General features: G+C 39.6%; 2 protein-coding genes across 2 annotated transcripts; one reads left to right on the top strand and one right to left on the bottom strand.

Annotated features, from left to right (window-relative positions):
- Positions 1 to 334: 334 nt before the first annotated feature.
- thoc1 (THO complex 1) lies at positions 335 to 10,370 on the top strand. The gene is made up of 21 exons (XM_006792100.3): positions 335 to 417; positions 638 to 711; positions 859 to 919; positions 1,026 to 1,095; positions 1,697 to 1,815; positions 1,909 to 1,957; positions 2,042 to 2,137; positions 2,288 to 2,370; positions 2,450 to 2,523; positions 2,632 to 2,740; positions 2,835 to 2,969; positions 3,859 to 3,959; positions 4,067 to 4,133; positions 6,943 to 6,993; positions 7,117 to 7,187; positions 7,331 to 7,426; positions 7,596 to 7,661; positions 7,750 to 7,833; positions 7,990 to 8,137; positions 8,239 to 8,323; positions 9,968 to 10,370. The coding sequence occupies exons 1-21, from the start codon at positions 370 to 372 to the stop codon at positions 10,243 to 10,245; spliced, it is 1,965 nt and encodes a 654-aa protein (XP_006792163.1). The 5' UTR covers positions 335 to 369; the 3' UTR covers positions 10,246 to 10,370.
- A 265-nt stretch (positions 10,371 to 10,635) lies between these two features.
- On the bottom strand, positions 10,636 to 19,513 carry usp14 (ubiquitin specific peptidase 14 (tRNA-guanine transglycosylase)). The gene is made up of 16 exons (XM_006792101.2): positions 19,358 to 19,513; positions 18,361 to 18,506; positions 18,058 to 18,090; positions 17,858 to 17,962; positions 16,671 to 16,774; positions 16,501 to 16,559; positions 16,292 to 16,422; positions 16,089 to 16,169; positions 15,910 to 15,992; positions 15,630 to 15,744; positions 13,652 to 13,717; positions 13,454 to 13,546; positions 13,241 to 13,369; positions 13,086 to 13,146; positions 11,585 to 11,692; positions 10,636 to 11,476 (listed from the first exon to the last, which is right to left on the bottom strand). The coding sequence occupies exons 1-16, from the start codon at positions 19,371 to 19,373 to the stop codon at positions 11,331 to 11,333; spliced, it is 1,476 nt and encodes a 491-aa protein (XP_006792164.1). The 5' UTR covers positions 19,374 to 19,513; the 3' UTR covers positions 10,636 to 11,330.
- Positions 19,514 to 19,563: the final 50 nt, after the last annotated feature.

The raw sequence follows: 19,563 nt of genomic DNA, 5'->3' as shown, positions 1-19,563 counted from the left end.
AGGAGAACTTTTTACATACTCAGGGTATCCATGAGATTCATGTGAACAGCCTATGTTATCTTCATCTGGTTATGTTCTCCTGGACCTCCATTATTTCTTAAGTCCTTGTTATTATGACTCTCATGCACACTAAAAAGTGTTAGTTTACCAACTAGGCAAATATGATGTACTGTGAGGAAAATATTTTAAAATTACACCATTATCATAATAATTTGCATGATACGACTGCAATTGTTTTTAATGGTGGAAAGTGCGCTGGAGACATTTTTACATGGCACCTTGACTGTAATTAATTTATCTCGACCTTTTCCCCACGCTCAAAGAAACCGGAACAACTTTATCGGCACTTCCGGTTGCCAAAAAGGGACGATGTCGCCGTCTTCATTTAATTTTGTCGACGCTAAAGACAAATTTACGGTAGGAAAACACAGAACCTCAGCAACTTATAAATATATGCGCAGTCATATATTTTAGATCACAGTTGAAATCCTAGCCTGGGTTTGTTAATGTAGCATGTCGCATGTTGTTACTATAGCAGGTAACAGATGAAGCTAAGCTAACGCAGTTGCTAACCAACGATGCCGTTTGTTTCGTAAATGTTTTCTTCTTCGTCTTCTTCTTCTTCACACAATCTCAGGCGTCTGCCGTCCAGGCTTTGACTGGAAAAAGTATCAAACCTTTGATCAGTATTTTTAACCAGATCCCCGGCAAGTAAGTGAAGTTGTTAGTTCTTGCTAACTTACTGTAATGTAATGTAATTACTTATTGTATTGTAATCATTTCTGTTGGCTATTATAACCTATAATAATGGAGGAAGGGATGCAACCTTACTGATCGCTTGTTTTTCTCACGTTACAGTGAGGCGGAAAAGAAGACAACCCTCGATCAGGCTCTGAGGGGAGTTCTTGGTGATCTGATTGTAAGAAATGCTTTTTGTTTGTTTGTTTCTAGTACGCGTTTGTTCGCTTTTAAAAAAAATGAAATTACTCTCAAAATCCTCAAAGGATATCTTCAAATGTTTCTAGGTTGAGCAGAAGGCGAGGTGTGATGACTACCTAGCTCTCATTTACCTGAGCATTGATGGCGTTACAGAAGGTATGTTACTCAGCTAGGGGTCTCATAAGTAGATCCAGGTGATACACTGATTTTTTTTAAAAAGAAATGAATAGTTTATTCCTTTTGTGCCAGGGAACAAAACCTGTGCCATAAATAAAAACAAAAACACTTTTGGTCTTTTAGCTCTTTAGTTCTCTATCTTTGAACATTCAGCCAGTGCAAAAATCTGTGACACAGCATACGAACATCAGCCACTGCCTTGTGAATGCCAAGTTATTTCCCATTAGTCTCATAGCATACATCACTCAAAATGAGCACATAGTAGCATGTGGCTGTTATATGTGTGCGTCCCAATTGATACCATACTTTTATAGCCAAAGAAAATCCCTTTTGGACATATATGTGTGTGAAATCCCTATTGCACATCTACTGAGGCGATTTGGCAGGTCTGTTATGCTGTGGGGCGGGGGGGGGGGGGGGGGGGGGGGGGGTGTTTACAGATATGCTTCTGATCCACTTGGCCCTTTTTATTTATGAAAAGCATGCATTTTGCAAGCAGACTGCTCAGGTAATCTTCTGTAAGTCTTAGAGACAATGTGTCATGTATGAAGAAACTTAAAAGACTTGTGTTCCACTGCAGGTATCTGTTCTGCTACGACCCCTTTCGTCCTGCTGGGAGACGTGCTGGACTGTCTTCCTTTGGACCTATGTGACAAAATCTTCTCTTTTGTCGAAGAGAACGTCTCCACCTGGAAATCGGTAAATAAATTCCAGCTGTTGAGTAAAACCCCCCACAAATTTGCCCTGCGTTGATCACATGTTTACCAAAGCTGTGCTCTATTTTTCTCACAGAACTCCTTTTACACTGCAGGGAAGAATTATTTATTGAGGATGTGCAATGGTAAAGAGCTTATCTCATCATTCTGTGACATATGAAGCTTTTTATCTTTAAAATGCAGAGCAGTGTATTTTCCTGTCTGTGTAGATCTCTTAAGGAGGCTGTCCAAATCTCAGAACACAGTTTTCTGCGGGCGAATCCAGCTCTTTCTGGCACGTCTCTTCCCTCTGTCTGAAAAATCAGGTAAGAACAGCAGTATTTTATCATTATAAATAAATAAACCAACACGAGCCTTTTGAAGGTGAGGTTTGCAATCATTCATGGCACTCTGTCAACCGCATTCACAGCTTCTCTGATCGAGTGATTGTTCTTTTTATTTTGTTTGCTTTCCAGGCCTAAATCTCCAGAGCCAGTTTAATCTAGACAATATAACAGTGTTCAACAAAAATGAACAAGAAAGCACTCTCGGCCAGAAGGTAAAGATCTGATTCTAACTCTGAGCGCTTTAGAAGTAATGAAAAACTGTGAATGTTAAATGTGTTACTGTGTTTATAGCACACAGAAGAAAAGGAGGATGGTATGGAAGTGGAGGAAGGAGAAATGGGGGAGGATGATGGCCCTGCACCGAGGTAAGTTAAAGGCTTTCTCAAGAAGAAATGACAAGGTTTGTTTCTTTTGTTTATTTGTTGAAGTAAACATTTTGATCAGCCCTTTATCTGGTTTAATTGTTATTGCAGCTCCATTCCAATCGACTACAACCTGTACAGAAAGTTCTGGACACTGCAGGACTACTTCAGAAATCCAGTGCAGTGTTATGATAAATTCTCATGGATGACATTCCTTAAGGTAATGCACCTTATGCCTTTCCTCCTCATTTTTAAGATGGCAAGTATCCAAGTAGATGATTAAAAGTCAACGATCACTCTTTTGTCCTACGCAGTACTCAGATGAGACTCTAGCAGTATTCAAAAGCTATAAGCTGGATGACATGCAGGCCTCTAAGAGGAAGCTGGAGGAGCTGAGAGCATCAAGTGGAGAACATGTTTACTTTGCCAAGTTCCTCACAAGTGAGAAGGTGAGAAGACTTCTTTTTAAATTTCCATGCTACACTAATTTAACCCATTAAAGCCTGAACCACAAAATAATTCCCAGAAAATTCACATTTTTTAAAACAATTTTTATTCAGTACGTTTGTTTGTTAATCTTAAAACAATCAAAAACAAGGTACACTATTCATCAAGGTATTAATCAAATGTGATATGCTTGATGTTAGAGGGTTAAGAGATTTAACACATCTACAGACTAGTGTTTGCTCTTTGTCTTTGCCTCAAGTGTTTTATGTGTGTCTGAGCATCTGTATCGGCCCCCGACCGCATGCCCTGCAGCTCACACTCACTCTCCTATATTTTGATCACAAAATATAGGAGAGCCTCACTCACAAGTCCTCTTGCAACATAATGTGCTAGTCCACACTGCCAAAGTTGTGTGTTGTTAAGCAGGACAGGGACTTTATTTGTAAACCTCAAAGTTCTGGACCAAAACAGAGCACTGGGTAGGACGGTAAGGGCTGCCAGCTGGTTTGCCTCTAAACAAAACTATCATCAAACATTAACACTTGTTGATAAGCTTTTGTTGCCTTTGGAGTTCTACAGTGAGTTATTGTAAGTCTGACTAACATTAGTCATATCTTCACTTGTCAAACACACGTAGGATAAAACATAGACACACAAACGAATGTTGAAATGGCTGACAACGTGTGGCGCTCTGACAACGTTTGTTCCCTCACTGCTGCACTGCAGGCTCCATATCCATTGCATTTGCTGCTTGTTTTGCTCATGCTGTGTCATTTGCTTTACGTTTCTGAGTTTGTTGTATTTATCTACATGTCACTGATCTCCATTAAATATTTGTAAAGATCGAAGTTGCACATTACCTCACTTTGTTTCTTTCGTCTTTATCTCCAGCTGATGGACTTGCAGCTCAGCGACAGCAACTTCAGGCGGCACATACTGCTGCAGTACCTCATCCTCTTCCAGTACCTGAAGGGTCAGGTCAAGTTCAAAAGGTGAGCAGTGTCTCAGTGCTGACCTGGTAAATAAACTTTGTCTGATAAAGTATTGGTTATTCTGAAGTCTTATTTGTATTGTTTTTAATATTTTTCTCCTCCTGCAGTTCCAGCTGTGTTCTGAATGATGACCAGGCTGCATGGATTGAAGAGACAACTAAACTGGTCTATCAGGTGAGTCCTAAGTTATGCTGACACACACAAGGGAGTTTTTCCTTCCCGCTGTCATCAAGCACTCGCTTATATCGGCTCGTCTGATTGTTCGGAGTTTTCTCTGAGTTATTGTAGGGCCTTTACCTTACAAAGTAAAGCACCTTCAGGTGATTGTTGTTGTTATTTGGCGCTATTGAAATAAAATTGAATTAAACTGAATTAAATTATTCATGTTGCAAGTTTAGGAGAAAACAAGCAAATTATTCCCAGTTTTCATTTTTATTTTAACAAATATCAAGTTCATTTTCAGATAAGTATTTAATCAAACAAACAAATAACCCTGTGTGTGTCTATGTTCATGTGTGGGCTTGTCTGTATGTGCAGTTGTGTTTATGTGTCTGACACTGGTACTAATCTGCGTGGAGCTTCATGAATCAGAGGTGGATAGCACATTTAAACGTGTGTGTGTGTGTGTGTGTGTGTGTGTGGTTTTTAATTTGAATACCTCCCAGATTGTTTGTTGTATGTTGTTTATATATTCTTGGGATTTTAGCTCAGTTTGTGAGCTAAAATCCCTGTGTGGGACAGGCAAAAGAGGCACAGCACGTTCATTTCACAACTGACATTTAGTTTTGTTTTGGTTTTATTTTATTTTTTTTTAATCACAGCGGGTAGAACAAAAACAAAGGGAGTTTGCACTCAAGCATGAAAGGTGACAGCCGAGTCCACCTAGTTTTGTCTGCAAGCATTAGAGGTGGGAATCGCCATACATCCCACGATACGATATTATCACAATACTTTACGCACGATACGATATTATTGCAATTTTTTAAAATATTTTGCGATATTCAGATTCTGTACATAAAGGTAAACTTTATCAATATTCGTTTTATCTAATAACAAAGTCTCGCACTCAGTCTTTCTCTCATTTCAGTTTTATTGTTGACAAACTGAACAGTTTGTATTACAGTCTAGTCCAACTTAACTGAATGCAACCATCTGGTACAATTATAGCTATTCTGAACTATGCAATTTGTGAAAACTATGCAGCCCCTTCAGCAACTGAAGAATTTGAAAGTAAATTAAAACAAAATATAATTTTACATTAAATAAAAAAGTTTTAAACTTAATTAAAATAAAACATGTCTTAAATGAAAATAAGTAAACTGTCAGGTTTATTGCTGCCATAAAAAAAGTTAAACACATTTGGACAGTGAAGGAATGTCAGGATTCTTGCTCAGAAAAAGGAGCTGATCAACATGCTCTGAAGTCAGAGCATTTTTGTCGATTTTTGCTGTCCCTGTATCGATACATTATTAGCAAACAAAATATCACGATACTACACAGTATCGATTTTTTTTTTCCCCCACCCCTAGCAAGCATGTGATCCCAGATATTGTAAACATTAGCCACATTGTTTTGGGGGCATTGTCATTCAGACATGAAACCAACACACTGGGTCTTCAGTTTGCTCTTGCAGCCAGCAGCAGAACATTTGGCATGATTTCCTCATATCTGACTTGTTTTCATTCTTGAGAGGAAATGACTCTGGGAAACTGCATCTGTTCATTTGGAATTTAAAGTGGTGCTCCTGTGTTCATTCCCAAATACATTTTTTTTTGTACTATTTGGTCCGCTGTCTGCAACAAAGAATTTCAGTTTCCTGTAGGCTGGCCTCTTTTTAAGCCAGTTTTCTTGTTTTTATCCCTCTCTGCCTTGATTAGACTTAATTTTCCTTTTTGATAAAGTTTTGTAGTTGGGGGCTGGATCAGGTGACCCTGAATCCTCTTTTAGTTATGCGGAAATAGGCCTAGGCTTCCCATGATGCACTGTTTCTTTTTCACTTACCTAGTGCTATATAAGCACCTCTGTGTTTATACACTACTCTGCATTTCCACAGTGTGTTTTATCCTGTCTTCATTCCCCCACCCCTAAAGAGTGGCAGCCTGGTTCTGCTGGAGGTTTCTTCCTGTTAAAAAGGTTTTTCCTTCCCACTGTTGCCAAGTACTTGCTCATACAGTTGGTGATTGTTGGGGTTTTCTGTGTTATTGTCGGCTCAGTGTCTTACAACAGCGGTCTCCAACCTTTTTTGCGCCACGGACCGGTTTATGCCCGACAATATTTTCACGGACCGGCCTTTAAGGTGTCGCAGATAAATACAACAAAATAAAACTAGTACCGGTACCAAAAAAAAGAAGATTTATTCATAACACATGTGAAAAGACCCAGGAAAACCGAGTTAACGATAAAAACAATAACAAAATAACGCTGAAAACCGATAAAAACCCTGAAAACCATACATTTCACACCTGCGCCTCAACCCTCGCGGCCCGGTACCAAACGACTCACGGACCGGTACCAGTCCGAGGCACGGGGGTTGGGGACCGCTGCCTTACAATATAAAACACCTTGAGGCAACTGTTGTCATTTGGCCCCACTGAAGCCTTGTGCTTTTTGCTCGCAAGAATTACTTTTATCTTTTTGTTGTTGTTTTATTTTGTTGTATAGTGTTTAAAGAAAAACAATAAAAAGAAAGTTTAAAAAAAAAAGAATTACTGGTGTGAAGTTAATATTTAAACTTTGGCCACGTTTAATACGCATGCACCACTGTTACAATATATGAATGTATATGAAAACACTAGGGAAACCCTAATAGGCTCAATCTAAGTGGATGTCACAACAAGCTGTAAATCCTAATTTTCTGTTCTGTGAAGGAAAAAAAAAGAAATGGTCCTTTCTCATATTTTGTGCTCACCTACCTACTATGTAAAAAAAAAAAATCATGACTTTCTGTTATAAATCCCCTTTAATCTGTGCTCTGCTCTTGCAGCTGCTGAGGGAGATTCCTCCTGATGGTGACAAGTTTGCTGCCATGGTTGAGGTAAGCCATGCTTTGGGAATACCAGTATGATTAAATGAAGCTTTTGTTTACGCGCTCACAGCTTGTCAAGTCTTTTGTTCTCTATACACTGGTCCCACTATAAATGTTCATTATCTCTGACAGCACATCCTTAACACAGAGGAGAACTGGAATGCCTGGAAAAACGAAGGATGTCCGAGCTTTGTGAAAGAGAGGTACAGCAGTGTAATGTTTTGAAGTAGCCGTTCCAGATAATCATTTTATTTGATTTAGGGTTTAGTCAGTTTTTACAGCAGCATGGAATGCTGGATAGCATGCCAAAATAACAGGTGGTCCCACTTGTTTGCCTCTTTAACAGAACAGTAGATGACAAGCCCAAAAGACCCACAAGGAAAAGACAAGCTCCAGAAGACTTCCTTGGAAAAGGGCCAGACCGGAAGATTTTTATGGGAAAGTATGTGCTTGAATCTGGGGGTGGGCTGGTGGAGTGGTGTGAAGTGTGGCTTGGTTTTTTTGTTGGTCTCAGATTTCTCTCTGTATTGGTGTCCATCCTGCTGAAGTATTGTTGGAAATTTAGTGAAACTGTAAATTTTGGTCATTCAAGCTCTTCTCTTGTTTGCTAGTGATGAGTTGACCCGGCTGTGGAACCTCAATCATGACAACATGGAGGCCTGCAAGTCAGACAGCAGGTTAGAAAAGTCCTGAAATGAGTTCACGTTTGGCTTTTTGTATATACGCCCTACATTTGTTATTTTACACCTGCGGCCTTTCTTTCAGAGAGTTCATGCCGTCATTGGATGAATTCTTCGCAGAAGCTATTGAACAGGCCGACCCAGCCAACATGGTCGAGGACGAGTACAAGTAAGATGGCTTTTACAAAACCTTTCTTAACCATGGAGGGGGAAAATCCACTATTTGATCTCCTACCTGAGACTTATTTTTAATTGTATTTCTTTTATTTACTTTACATATATTTACTATTTTCTCTTTTATGTCTAATCCTGTAACTCCTTGTAGGGTTGTGCGAAATGCAAACTATGGCTGGCGGGCTTTGAGACTGCTCTCCAGGAGAAGTCCACACTTCTTTCAGCCAACAAACCAGAAGTTTAAGAGCCTGGCAGACTACCTCGACAGCATGGTCAGCAAGTTGGCCAAAGAGCTACCAGTAAGGATTTTATTTTATTAAAAAAAAGCAAAACCAAACTGGGAGTTTCCATAAGTCCATGAACCCATCCTTTTTCTTTCTTTTTTTCTCCGTTCATGAAGAAGGACATCCCATCTGAAGAAATAAAGACAGGAGAAGAGGATGACGATGATAATGGAGACAATCTGCTCAAAGACAGCAATGACAGTAAGTCATCACATGTTCTGTATTTCACTCTAGATGTTTCTGACTTCACATATGTTTGTGTGTGTCAGCACTAAGACAAGGAAACTATTATTATTATTAGATCATCCAAACGAAGGACCAGTGAGCTTATGTCATGGTGAGGTTCACAAGAATCACTCCTCCTCCTACAGTATTATTTAGAATTTAATCAGACGTACAGTTAAAGATCAACTAATGTGTCTTCAGCTGTGCTTAAGGTCAAGGTCACCTTTGTTGTTACACAGGAATCGCTACACCTTGATTGTCATGATTATAAATTGAGTGTTCGTGTGTATTTAGACACAAATTCTGTCACTGGGTTAATAAAGTCTTAAGTTACATTGGGTTCCCATGAAGAATGATATCACCCAGCATGCGGTTTCTCGATGTTGGTAAATTTTGCATGCACAAAATGAACGAGAAAGAATCACTTTGGCACACATGTTGCAAACCCAGTAGTGTGATGTTAGGAGGTAGTGATCATGATCATGGAGGAAATAGTCCTATTGGTTGGGGACTTCCTGTCACCATTATCCCAATATCAGTGACATGGCCAATGCTATCACATGATTTCATGCTTTTTATTGCATTTCTTTTATTTATTGACCGTGTTGTCATAAATCTCCTGACAATTTCACCTGGTGGAGAATTGTTTCAATTTGTCCCGGATGTGACTGTTTGACTTCTCAGTAGATTTTAATTCTCATTATTTCTCATTCTCGAGCAACTACACGCTTCATATGTTACGCTAACCTGTGGTCGATTGTTGGATTTCAGTGAGGTCAGTGTTCTAAATCAAACAATCAAGATGTGATTGAAGTAGAAGACAAAAATATTCCTTCCACTGTAGTTAATGGAATAGAGGCTCAGATGGAGCGGAGTGGCCCGTTCCCTGGAAGCTGATCACTGAAAGCCTTAATGTAAGAGCCAAAGATTTTTCAATGCAAGTGAAAGAAGCCATCATTAGGATGAAGAGGCAAAATAAATTGTAGCAATTAGTGATGTCTGTTTGAGATCCAGGTATTAAAAACAGTAAATTTAAAACTGTTAGTTTGTCTGATTTAATTTTGAGCCTCGGAGAAAGGGAAGGAGCAAATGGAGGATCATTCATAAAAATAGCTGTTAAACCTCTTGAATTGTAGCTGAAACTCTATACTTCAATCACATTTTGATTGACTTTAAACCCACTGTGGTTTGTTTAGAGAGTGAAATTACAAAAATTGTCATTGTCCAAGTATCTATGGACATGACTGTGCCAGAAAGAGCAGGTGTTACTGATTTAACTTGTACTACTGTATATGAAAGTGATATCAATGAGCTAAAATGCAAAATACTGGACTGAAACAGAATTTGCTTCTGTACCTTTCCCCTTAATAACATTGCATATTCAATTTAACTATCAGTACGTTTGCTTTCCCTCTTTCATACGCTTAATTTAAGATGATGAAAGCATGACCCTCAGTTCCAACTTCACACATATTTCCATCTTAATGTCTTTAACCCAACTTGACCTCTGTTTTTTTACAAGCTCCCACTTCCCACAATGAATTGAGTTTATTGTGTTAGCGCAGTTCCAAGCCTGGAGCAGAGAGCTATTTATATACTTCCTATTTCATTTTCTTCAAGGTCCGAGCATTCAGAGCAAACTTGTGACGAACCAGCAGATGGATGACATAGCAGCCAAACTAGGCGCTCAGTGGAAGAACCTCGCTTCTCATTTTGAGATGAAGGCGGCAGAGTTGCGAGAAATCGAAACGGACAGCGAAGACGTCGACATGCAGGCCAAACTGCTGCTGGTGGCCTGGCAGGACAGAGAGGGAACACAAGCTACTGTGGAGAACCTGGTCGCAGCTCTGAACGCCGCAGGTTTCTCCCAGATTGCAGACGGCCTCAGTGAGGCTTAAAATCTGTATTTCCATAACATTGTTCCACTTTTTTCATACAAAAATGTTGGAAACTAGTTTTTATATGTCAGATATTGGTTTTCCCCACTGTAGAGAATTCAATAAATGTTTTCGCTTTGTAAAAAGTTTGGTAGCACGTTTGTTTTGATACACAACAATCTCATTTTGGTGTAACACTTTATTTTTACCACCTATGAAACGAGTTCAGTCAATTAAGTTATTACAGAGAGTTGACGTTCAGGCCTTACAGACTGTGGCAGGGCGATCGGGAAAGCTGCACGGAGAAACAAGGTGAAGCACAGCATTTTTTTTTCTTTTTGTAAAGGTATAGATTAAAGTCTGAGATCCGCATCAGCAAGAACGACGTTCAAAAGCTTATTAAGCAAACCATCACGGTTGAATCTCAAGCCTTTATTAAACCGCACACAGTTCACCACAAGGGCAACATCTTCTGAATCATTTCCCCACACACCTCCCTGAAAAGAGCATTAGTGAAGATTTGGCAGAAAGAACCTCATCTGTCAATACATTTCAGAACAATTACAGGAGATGATGTGAGCCAAGCACTTAAAAGACCTGAGATTGAACCCAGATTACCCCGAGGGGGCCAACAGGTGAACAAGGGCAAGTCTTTACAGTGTTGTAATACGTCAGAGACGATACAAGCCAGAATGTCGAGGACAACAGTTTGGCTAGGCATTTCTGTACAAGATTAACTGACTAGAGAGAAACATTTTGCTTTAATGATATGAGCACCTCATCAAAGGCTTTAAAAAATATACAATGTGTATAAAACATTTAATGAAACTGCAGCGCTAGACTCAAAAACCTCTTGAGGATCCAGTCCAGAGATTGCCTCTCATCATCTCTCCATTTTCAAAGCCCACTGTGGTTGAATATTTAACACCATTTGACAGAATTTGTTTACAAGCATCTGTGTTGGTTACAAAAGAAAACAAAAAAATTAAGGTATTCAAATCTTTAAAGACACCAGTTTTATTGCACATCTATGCAGACAGTGCTTTGAAATGGCAATTTGTGTGTATATTGGATGTCGTCTTTGTCTTCTGAGAAGTCTGCCACAGCTATTGTTCCTCTTCAAGTATGTCCAGCCGCCGGGGGCCGTACAGTAGAACATACGCTATATGCCAGTCTCCGCCACCTGACAGTCGCAGGATATCCTCTGGAGACACCACACTCACTTTGTCATCGTCAAACTTGACCCACTCATCTGTCAGAACGACACCATAAGACACGACACATGAAGCGCTTGCACAGTATAAACTGGGACTAATCGATATCAGGTGTGTACTGATTACTGTCACACAAATGCGATTACCTTCTTTCCTTTTGACCCATCCCACATAGTGGCCTGAGGAGCTTGAGCGGCCTTGGTGCGTCAGCACAGCCTGCAGGTCGTAGTAGCCACTGTTGTTGGAACCAAGGTCTACAAGAAGAAAACATGCCGTACCTTTAATTCTGACTCATGATCGAAAGACAAATATCCACACAGGAAAAAAAAAAAAGCATATTCAAATTTCACTCCAAAGATTTCATGACAAAAAAACATAACCGCGTTTGTTTTGACAGGAAAATGAAAGACAGGTCCAGCAATTTATTTAAACGTGGAAAAACAGAGTTTGTACCATTCAAACAAGCTTGAAATATTTGGTATGACCACCTTTATTCTTAGACAGCCTGAACTGTCTTTGGGAGCTCTATTGTAATTTCTTTAAAGAGTCTTTAGGGATAGTTTTCCAGGTTTCTTGAAGGACATTTACACCTCTTCTTTGGATCTTGGCTGTCTTTTGTTCGATTCTGTCAAAATGATTCTACACCGCTTCAATAATGTTGAGGTCTGGACTCTGGGAAGGGCGATCCATGACTGATAGTTAGGGGTGGGTTTAAAAATTAAATTATTAATTTAATTATTAATTAAAATTAAAAAGGCATGAACATTTTTTTGTATCGAAAAAATATCGAACTGTGACACCAAAGTATCGAACCAAACCGTGAATTTTGTGTATCGTTGAACCCCTATTGTGTACAGTATTTTCGCCTGCTGTTTTTGCCTTAAAAAAAAACAAAAAAAAAAACGACCTCTGACAAGAGAGCCTAATTTCTGCTGTTCAATACAGAAGAAATGTAAACTTTTACAAATTTTGGGGCCCTGTGAATCAGATCGAGTTATAGAAATCAGTGACAATACCCAGCCCTACTGATAGTGTTGCGCTGTATTTTTCACCGCCATAGCGACAAAGCTATCAGACCCTTTCCAGATGATAGATCGTGTTTTGAAGCTTGCCATGTTTGTCATCCATTTGTCCAGTTTCCTATTTTTTTGTTTTTTAAAGGACACCCTGTTGGTGCAAAAATACTATTTTATACCTGTCAAAATGTTATCTTTGGCATTTTTTGTAGATTCAATTGAACTTTGCTTAGTTGTCTGTTATGTGTAGACAATACTAGTTCATCACATGAGTTAGGCACCTTTTTTATGCTCGAATGATTCATAAGTCAGTCTTACAAAAAAAGTAAAATAAATAAAAGTAAAAGTCCTGTACTGAATGTCCTTCTTTCTATGTGTAAATTGAGTGAAAAAGCAGCCAATGTCCCAAGATAAAAGACCTTCAGAAAGCCTGGAGAACTGCTGCTCAGCCTGGCTCCTTGGAAACAGGGGTGATGACTCGAGACTTTGTCCGGTAAGGCAGGTGAATTTGTAGTGCATTTACATTTTTTTCCCATCTACTTCCAACACCTGATTTCTTTAACTTATATTGTAAATGTATTTTTTCTACTCATGTAACAACGTTTCCTGCACTACTGTCACAGGTACATACCCTCTGAGAACGAGAAAGGCTCATATTTCACTTCTTTTGCTGCATCTGCCTTCTTTATCAACTAGAAAAGAAAATCAAATAGAGTTTATGCTTTAAATAGGAGTTCCTCTACTCCTAAATATGTGTAAATGTCACGGCGAGCTGATCTGCTTTACCTTTTGCTGCTGTTTCTCTAGCTTCTTGTCCTCGACCTCCTTAAACTTTGACCTGATTGGTAACATCTTTTCCTGCAGCTCCGCAGTGCACAGCTCATAAACATCCAACATGAGCGGGAACTTGACATCCTAAAAAAATATACACAAATTTTGAGACTTTAGATCCTCAGCTACTGTGAGCACTGTTAGAAAGAACTGCAGCTGAAGACAAACCTTTAGAACTTTTGCATTGACAGACTCCTTCTCTTTGTAGAAAAACCTGACCATCTGAACAGTCAAGTAAGCAGGCAGGCGGCTAAGTTTTGACTAACAGGAGGAAAGAAAACCGAAATAAATGTCATACTCAAGTCCTACATACAGCTGGCAGTTTCAAATGACAAAAAGGAATATAACAGCGAAAAGAGGACTTACGGATTTTATATACAGCGCATTTCTGTTCAGGGTCGGAGACATTTTTGTGATTTCTTCTTGCAGTCTCTGTTGGGGCAGAAAAATTAGAATTTAAAAAAACAAAACAAAAAAAAACCAACTTGATCAGCTGTCTTATCATGTCTTGTGATAGAACATATCCTCTTTACTACACGAGCGTGTAACCACCAGTATCCTTGCACCTGTCCACTGCAAGCCATTTCATTTTGCACAAACATTCCAAGTTTGTGCGGTTTTTCCTTCTGATCAAGTACGATTGGACCAACTCATCCATGTTGTAACCCATGCTGATTGACAGGCATCCTGGCCCAAACAGCTGGAGTGGATCAGCATCTGCTAGAAGCATAACTGTGAGTCCTGCCCCCTGCAGAGGTCCTCTAATGACATTGCAGGGGTTGGGTGTATTAAGGGTGGCCAAGAGTGGGAGTAAAGGGAGCTGTTGAGGAGTTTTATGGAGTGGTCTGGTAGATATCACCTCTTTGTGGACATGAGCAAGACAAAAGAAATGCTGGTTGATTTCCAATGTGAAAAAAAGAACTGTGACTAAGCCCATTACCATCATGTGTGAGGAGGCTGAAACAGTGGACCACTACAGGCACTAGGATGTTCACTTGAATGACAGACTAGACTTAAGGACCAAAAATGATGCTGTGCGAAAGGGGGTGAGCAGACGCTACTTTCTGAGGAAACTCAGGTTCTTTAGTGTGTGTAGCAAAATGCTGGAGATCTTCTACCATCCTGTGGTAGTGAGTGTCATTTACTTTGCTGTTGTGTACTTTTCTGGGGGACAGCATCAGTGCCAGAGATGCCGCCACGATCAACAACTAATTCACAAGGCTCGAACCATTGCTGGTCAGAATGTGCAGGTGTCTGAGTCAGTGAGGGACGGGAGGTCAATGACAAACTGCTGTCCACCATGGACAACCCACCATACCAGCTCCCCACTACAGAGGCAGCAGAGCTCATTCTCATTTGGACTGATTCAACCCGCTACCATAAAGACCACTTCAGGAAATCATCCCTACTATTCTCTACAAAACTCTATAACAATTCCTGTTCTGGGCAGGTAAACACACTTGTCAGCATGCAGGAAATCACATTTTTCAACACAGATTTCTATACTATAGTTTCCTGCTGCAGTTTCTTATGTTTACATATTTATTAATAAAATCTGCAGTTGGTCTTATTTTTCTTTAACTTCATGTTTTGTTTTGGTTGTTTTTTTCACTTTTCCCAACTTTTATTTAACTCTTTCCCCAACAAATACAAGACTGGTTCACATCCAAAATAATAACACTGCACAGCACTAGAGTATTATAACATTATGTCCATAAGTATTGTCCATTAGCATCGAGTTTACAGGTTACTCCCAGTGCTTCCAGTGGTTTCTTCCATTTGTCCACAAAAATTCGGGAGCTCCCATCAATATAATGTCCCAACCTGATCAGAGTCATAACATCAATGATGAGCGACTTCCATAGAGAAATGGAGGGAGGCTCAGCCCCCACCCATCTCAGCATAACTTCATGTTTTTGTTTTGTTAAATCAATTTTGTATATAAATATTTTGCACTACCTCACATTATAAGCCCTTCACTGTCAGCTTGTGGTACTACTTTTTAATACTTTTACAACATTGCTTTTATCGTATTGTGTTCTATTGTTTTCATGCTGTTGTAACACAGTTACAATTTCCTTTGCGGGTTCAATAAACTGTCTGTCTTATTGGCTTGTTATGTAGGCCCAATTAGCTGATATGTGCCTGTGTATTGCACTCATACAGTTTGTGAATGAATCAAGCTTAGCGTTAGCTCCTAACTGTAAGCATAATAGTCAAAACACAAATGTTAAAGGTTAAAAATGTCCAGTCCAAAACCACTGTGTGATCTCACGGTGGCTATATGCATCTTTCATACCATCTATGCTTTGCACACAGACCTCAGCCTTTTCATGATACTTACCAGCCTTAGTCCTGTTGCCAGGTATTTCACTTCTTGGTTGATGAAGCAACTGAGCTGGAGCTGGCTTTCCTTGCCCTTGATTGGTTCCTCCTCCTCAGACTCTGTGCATTTCATGCTGAATAGTAGAGTTAAGAAGAAGCCCGGCTCATTAATGTTTCACCTCTGGATTTTATCTCATTACCAACAACTATGAAAGAACAGTGCAGTCTTTTAAAGTGAAACTATATATCAAGTATTAAAGTGCACAAAGATTTGATTGACAAAGACATCAGAATGATACCTAGTTTCAAATTCTACACCAAAATACTGGTCGATGAAGTTCTTCTTTGCAGAGGCAGAGGCAGCTCCACCCTCAGATTCAGTCTGAAGATTAAAAATAACAAGATTTTCTCATGAATTTATGAGACAGCCATAATTAGATTACAAAATAACAGATTTGGTGGGGTTTTTAAGCATTACCTCCATGGTAGTCTCTGGTTCTAGTGGCTCCAGCTTTTGCTGAAGCACTCTCATCATCTGCAGCCAACATTCATTGGCATCCTGAATAAACAACAAAGCACAATAAATGTCATGAATTTGCTGCCATTATGAGACTGAGTTAAAGACACGTCACATGGCTAATCAAATTTAACAACGCAGAACTATAATTAAGAGTTTTTCACCTGCTGGAGGTACTGCCCCTGATCCCCCTTCTCAGCAAACTGTGGAAAGGCCATATGGAGGAACTGCAGCAAAATAATGGGAGGGAGGCTGGACGAGGTTTTATCCATAGTCTCATATAAATCACGAAGGGCTAAAAAACAAAGAAACCATTTTATTTGTATCAGTAAATCACGACATTAATATGTCTATTTTTTGTCATGCTTCACACCTGCTGTGATGTACTGAGATGGTGCATTTGCCCCTGAAGATCGCAGAGCACCTGAATACCTGTAGAGGGAGAGTGATGTGATGTGAACGGCAATAAAAACCAGTGGTGGTGAAATTATTCGTAATTGTCTGAACACGTCACCGACAAACAGTAATAGCAGTAAAAATGACCTCCTGAGTGCAGTTTTGAGCTCTGGCACAGAGCGTAGACACTGCACTGTGGCGTTCATGTAGCAGGTGTTGCCCAAGTTCGTCAGTCCACAAGGCAGCTCCATCTGACAATGACAACATTCACAGTGGCATAGGTTCATCTCAAGGTATAACACTACGTGTAGGTAAGGGATACATAAATTTAGTTTCATCGTAGATCTGGGACTGTGCAGAAGGGACAATACAGAATCAACACATCACATTGAGTCCACTTCTTCTTTATCAAGTATGGTCATCTGATCTGTTCTAGATACATAAACTGTCTTTTTTTAAAAGCTCAAGTTTGTCGAACTCTGTCCTTACAATTCTTTTGGCGTGTCCAATTTCAGATACGGTAATGAGTTCACACGTCAAACTCTATGAACCACTAAAGAGGCTTTGCTCATTTCTTTCATTTGTTCTTCCCTCCTGCCTATGACCCAGACATCAATCTCAGTACTTCATGTTGCTGGAGGAGCTTTAATAAAAGACGCACAAGTGTATCCTTTTTAGGAAGTACTAAATAAATAAGTAAATATAATTCAAAGCAGCCCTAAACATAAACAAATATAAAGAACACTGCTACATCTGAACGTGTAAAATACAGTTGCACTGTGATGCAGTTGTGCCAAACATGAGATTTGAATAAAATTTCCTTAAAAGTGGGGCTCCAGAGGATGCATCTCTCTCTCTCTCTTTTTTTTTTTTTTTAAAATGGCTGTTTCTTCCACCAACTTCTCTCTCCTCATGTCTCTTCCTCGCCAATTTTGCTCACATCCCTGATGAGAGGGACCGAGGATCCACAGATGAACAAACTCATAATGAGAAAGCGGGTCTTTTGTTTGCCCATTTCCATTTTAAAGACATTTATCCAGTCTTTATCATGTGGACGTTTGTAATTCATACTGTATTTTGAGTCTGCTGCATATTTTCTCTTCAGTAAATAAATTATAAATTCATTACTACACCAAAACACCTAGCTTGCAAATGTCTCGCTGAGCCACACACAAAAAAAGTTTTTAGCAACTAAATGATTCTGCACATTTAGTTTACCATTTTATACTTTATACTCAGTACATGAAAGCCCAATTCAATCAATCACATCCACACTAAAAGCTGTAATTGTTATATTTGTTCACCCCACAGTGGTAATTTTCAGGATTACTCACTGCTGAGGCCAGCTGCTCCTCAGTCATGTCCTCTACAAACATGGGTCGGACTGCAGGCTCCTCGGGTAGGGCATCTGCTGAGCCCATCATCAGCAGGGTCATTCCCTTCAAAAAGCAGAGAAATATTCATTCCAGTAATTTATGTGAAAGTTTTGTGGTGAAGCTCCCGTAAAGAACCACTTGGTATATGTGGTACTCACATTTTTCAGCTTAATATTTCCCCACTCGTCATCCTAGAATTCAGATAAAACATTGATTAGCAACCTTAAAATGGATAAGGTTTACTCATCTTACCTTTAACTTTACCTTATTTGTTTCAAAACAAATGAAAAGACAAAACCAATCCTATAATTAATCAAAAAGTCCCTTTCATTTTTGTAAGAGCCATAGCACAACCTTGAAACTGAACCGAAACTAAGCATGTTTAAATTAAAGGAACTATATGCACTGGTGTGGTTCTCTGAGGATCTCCTTTTCTAGATTTTGGATGTTTATATTAGTACCTTGAGAGTGCCTCCCTTCACCATGACCTTCTGTCTGTCTGGCTGAACTCCTGTCAGGGCAAAGAGCTGCGCCTTGAACACCATGGGTGGTTCCTCAGTGTTGAGCTCTACTGCATCAAACTTCTCTTTGCCCCATTTCACATTTACTGAAAGAAACAGAAGCACTCAGTGTCAACATATTAGCCTTTCCTGGTTTGGGAAACCGTGACATGACACAGCACCTCCTTAGCATCAGGGTAGTGCTCCAAGGAATAAGGCACCCGATTAGTCAAGCTGACTGTCGGTGAATAAACACAAAGTGGGAGCCAACAAATATGCAGCAGTCTGAATGTCTATGAACCGTAATAAAGGCGCTCATTGGCGATTATAGAAATCAGTATAAGATCACTGACACAAAGAAAACAAACTGAGTGATCGCATGTCTTCAACAAGACGCAGTTGGAGTAAAGACGTATAACTACACTATGATTTAGCTAGCTTTGTTAGCAATGCTATCCTTTATAGTAAAAGGCACAAGTGCTCCCAATTCTGCTAAAACAATTATAGGGAAATGTCTTCAGCGAGTAAAACCACAATTAAAGTGGTGACATTGCGGTGAGAATCAGTAGCTTTACATAATTAGTTAACTCACCTTACTTATTACCTGCTAACTGGGTAACTAAGCTAGCTGACAGCAGCAGTAGCTCAGTTAGCTTGGACAGCTTTTTCACGTACTCAGTAAATAACGTTAACAAACAGCAAGCCGGATACAGAGGTGTAACAATTCTGTGCGCTTCCCTGTTTCAAAAAAGTGTCTTCTGAAATAACTCTACCACTAGTCTAAGAACAAGATCCTGTCAAGATAGCATGCTAACGGTTGTAGGCTAAATGCAAATCATGCTACACACAGCTAAGCTAACATGCTAATGTAATTTAAAACTAAAAACACGTGTAAGGGTTCCCGTTTTTAAAGTATTTTCTCCTTGGTGATAATCATGCTGTATTAAAAGTACTTTACCTGTAAACACCGGCATATTTAGAAACCTTTAATATCCTCAACTCGCTATTTTTCCTGTTTCGGTCCACTGGGGCGCGTATGAAGAGTTGCTAGTTCTCGGACTGAACTTCATTCAAACAGAATGACGCTGCAACAACACGCTGGGAACTTATCGATGAGCTCTGACATCTGCTAGTCGCCCTGCTGGCCTGCAGCAACACCCGAGA

The sequence above is a fragment of the Neolamprologus brichardi genome, chromosome 18 (assembly GCF_056152115.1).
Source record: "Neolamprologus brichardi isolate AB-2024 chromosome 18, ASM5615211v1, whole genome shotgun sequence".
NCBI classification, from domain to species: Eukaryota; Metazoa; Chordata; class Actinopteri; order Cichliformes; family Cichlidae; genus Neolamprologus; species Neolamprologus brichardi.
The sequence above is the reverse complement of the archived record's forward strand: the minus strand, read 5'-3'. Positions and strand labels throughout refer to the sequence as shown.

Coding starts and splice junctions, on each gene's coding strand:
- thoc1 (XM_006792100.3), top strand. CDS start 370: ATGTCGCCGTCTTCATTTAATTTTGTCGACGCTAAAGACAAATTTACG. Junction 2,524..2,631: donor GATGATGGCCCTGCACCGAG/GTAAGTTAAAGG, acceptor TTGTTATTGCAG/CTCCATTCCAATCGACTACA. Junction 7,188..7,330: donor CCGAGCTTTGTGAAAGAGAG/GTACAGCAGTGT, acceptor CCTCTTTAACAG/AACAGTAGATGACAAGCCCA.
- usp14 (XM_006792101.2), bottom strand. Junction 16,560..16,670: donor CTCAAAACTGCACTCAGGAG/GTCATTTTTACT, acceptor CTCCCTCTACAG/GTATTCAGGTGCTCTGCGAT. Junction 15,993..16,088: donor AACCAGAGACTACCATGGAG/GTAATGCTTAAA, acceptor TTTAATCTTCAG/ACTGAATCTGAGGGTGGAGC.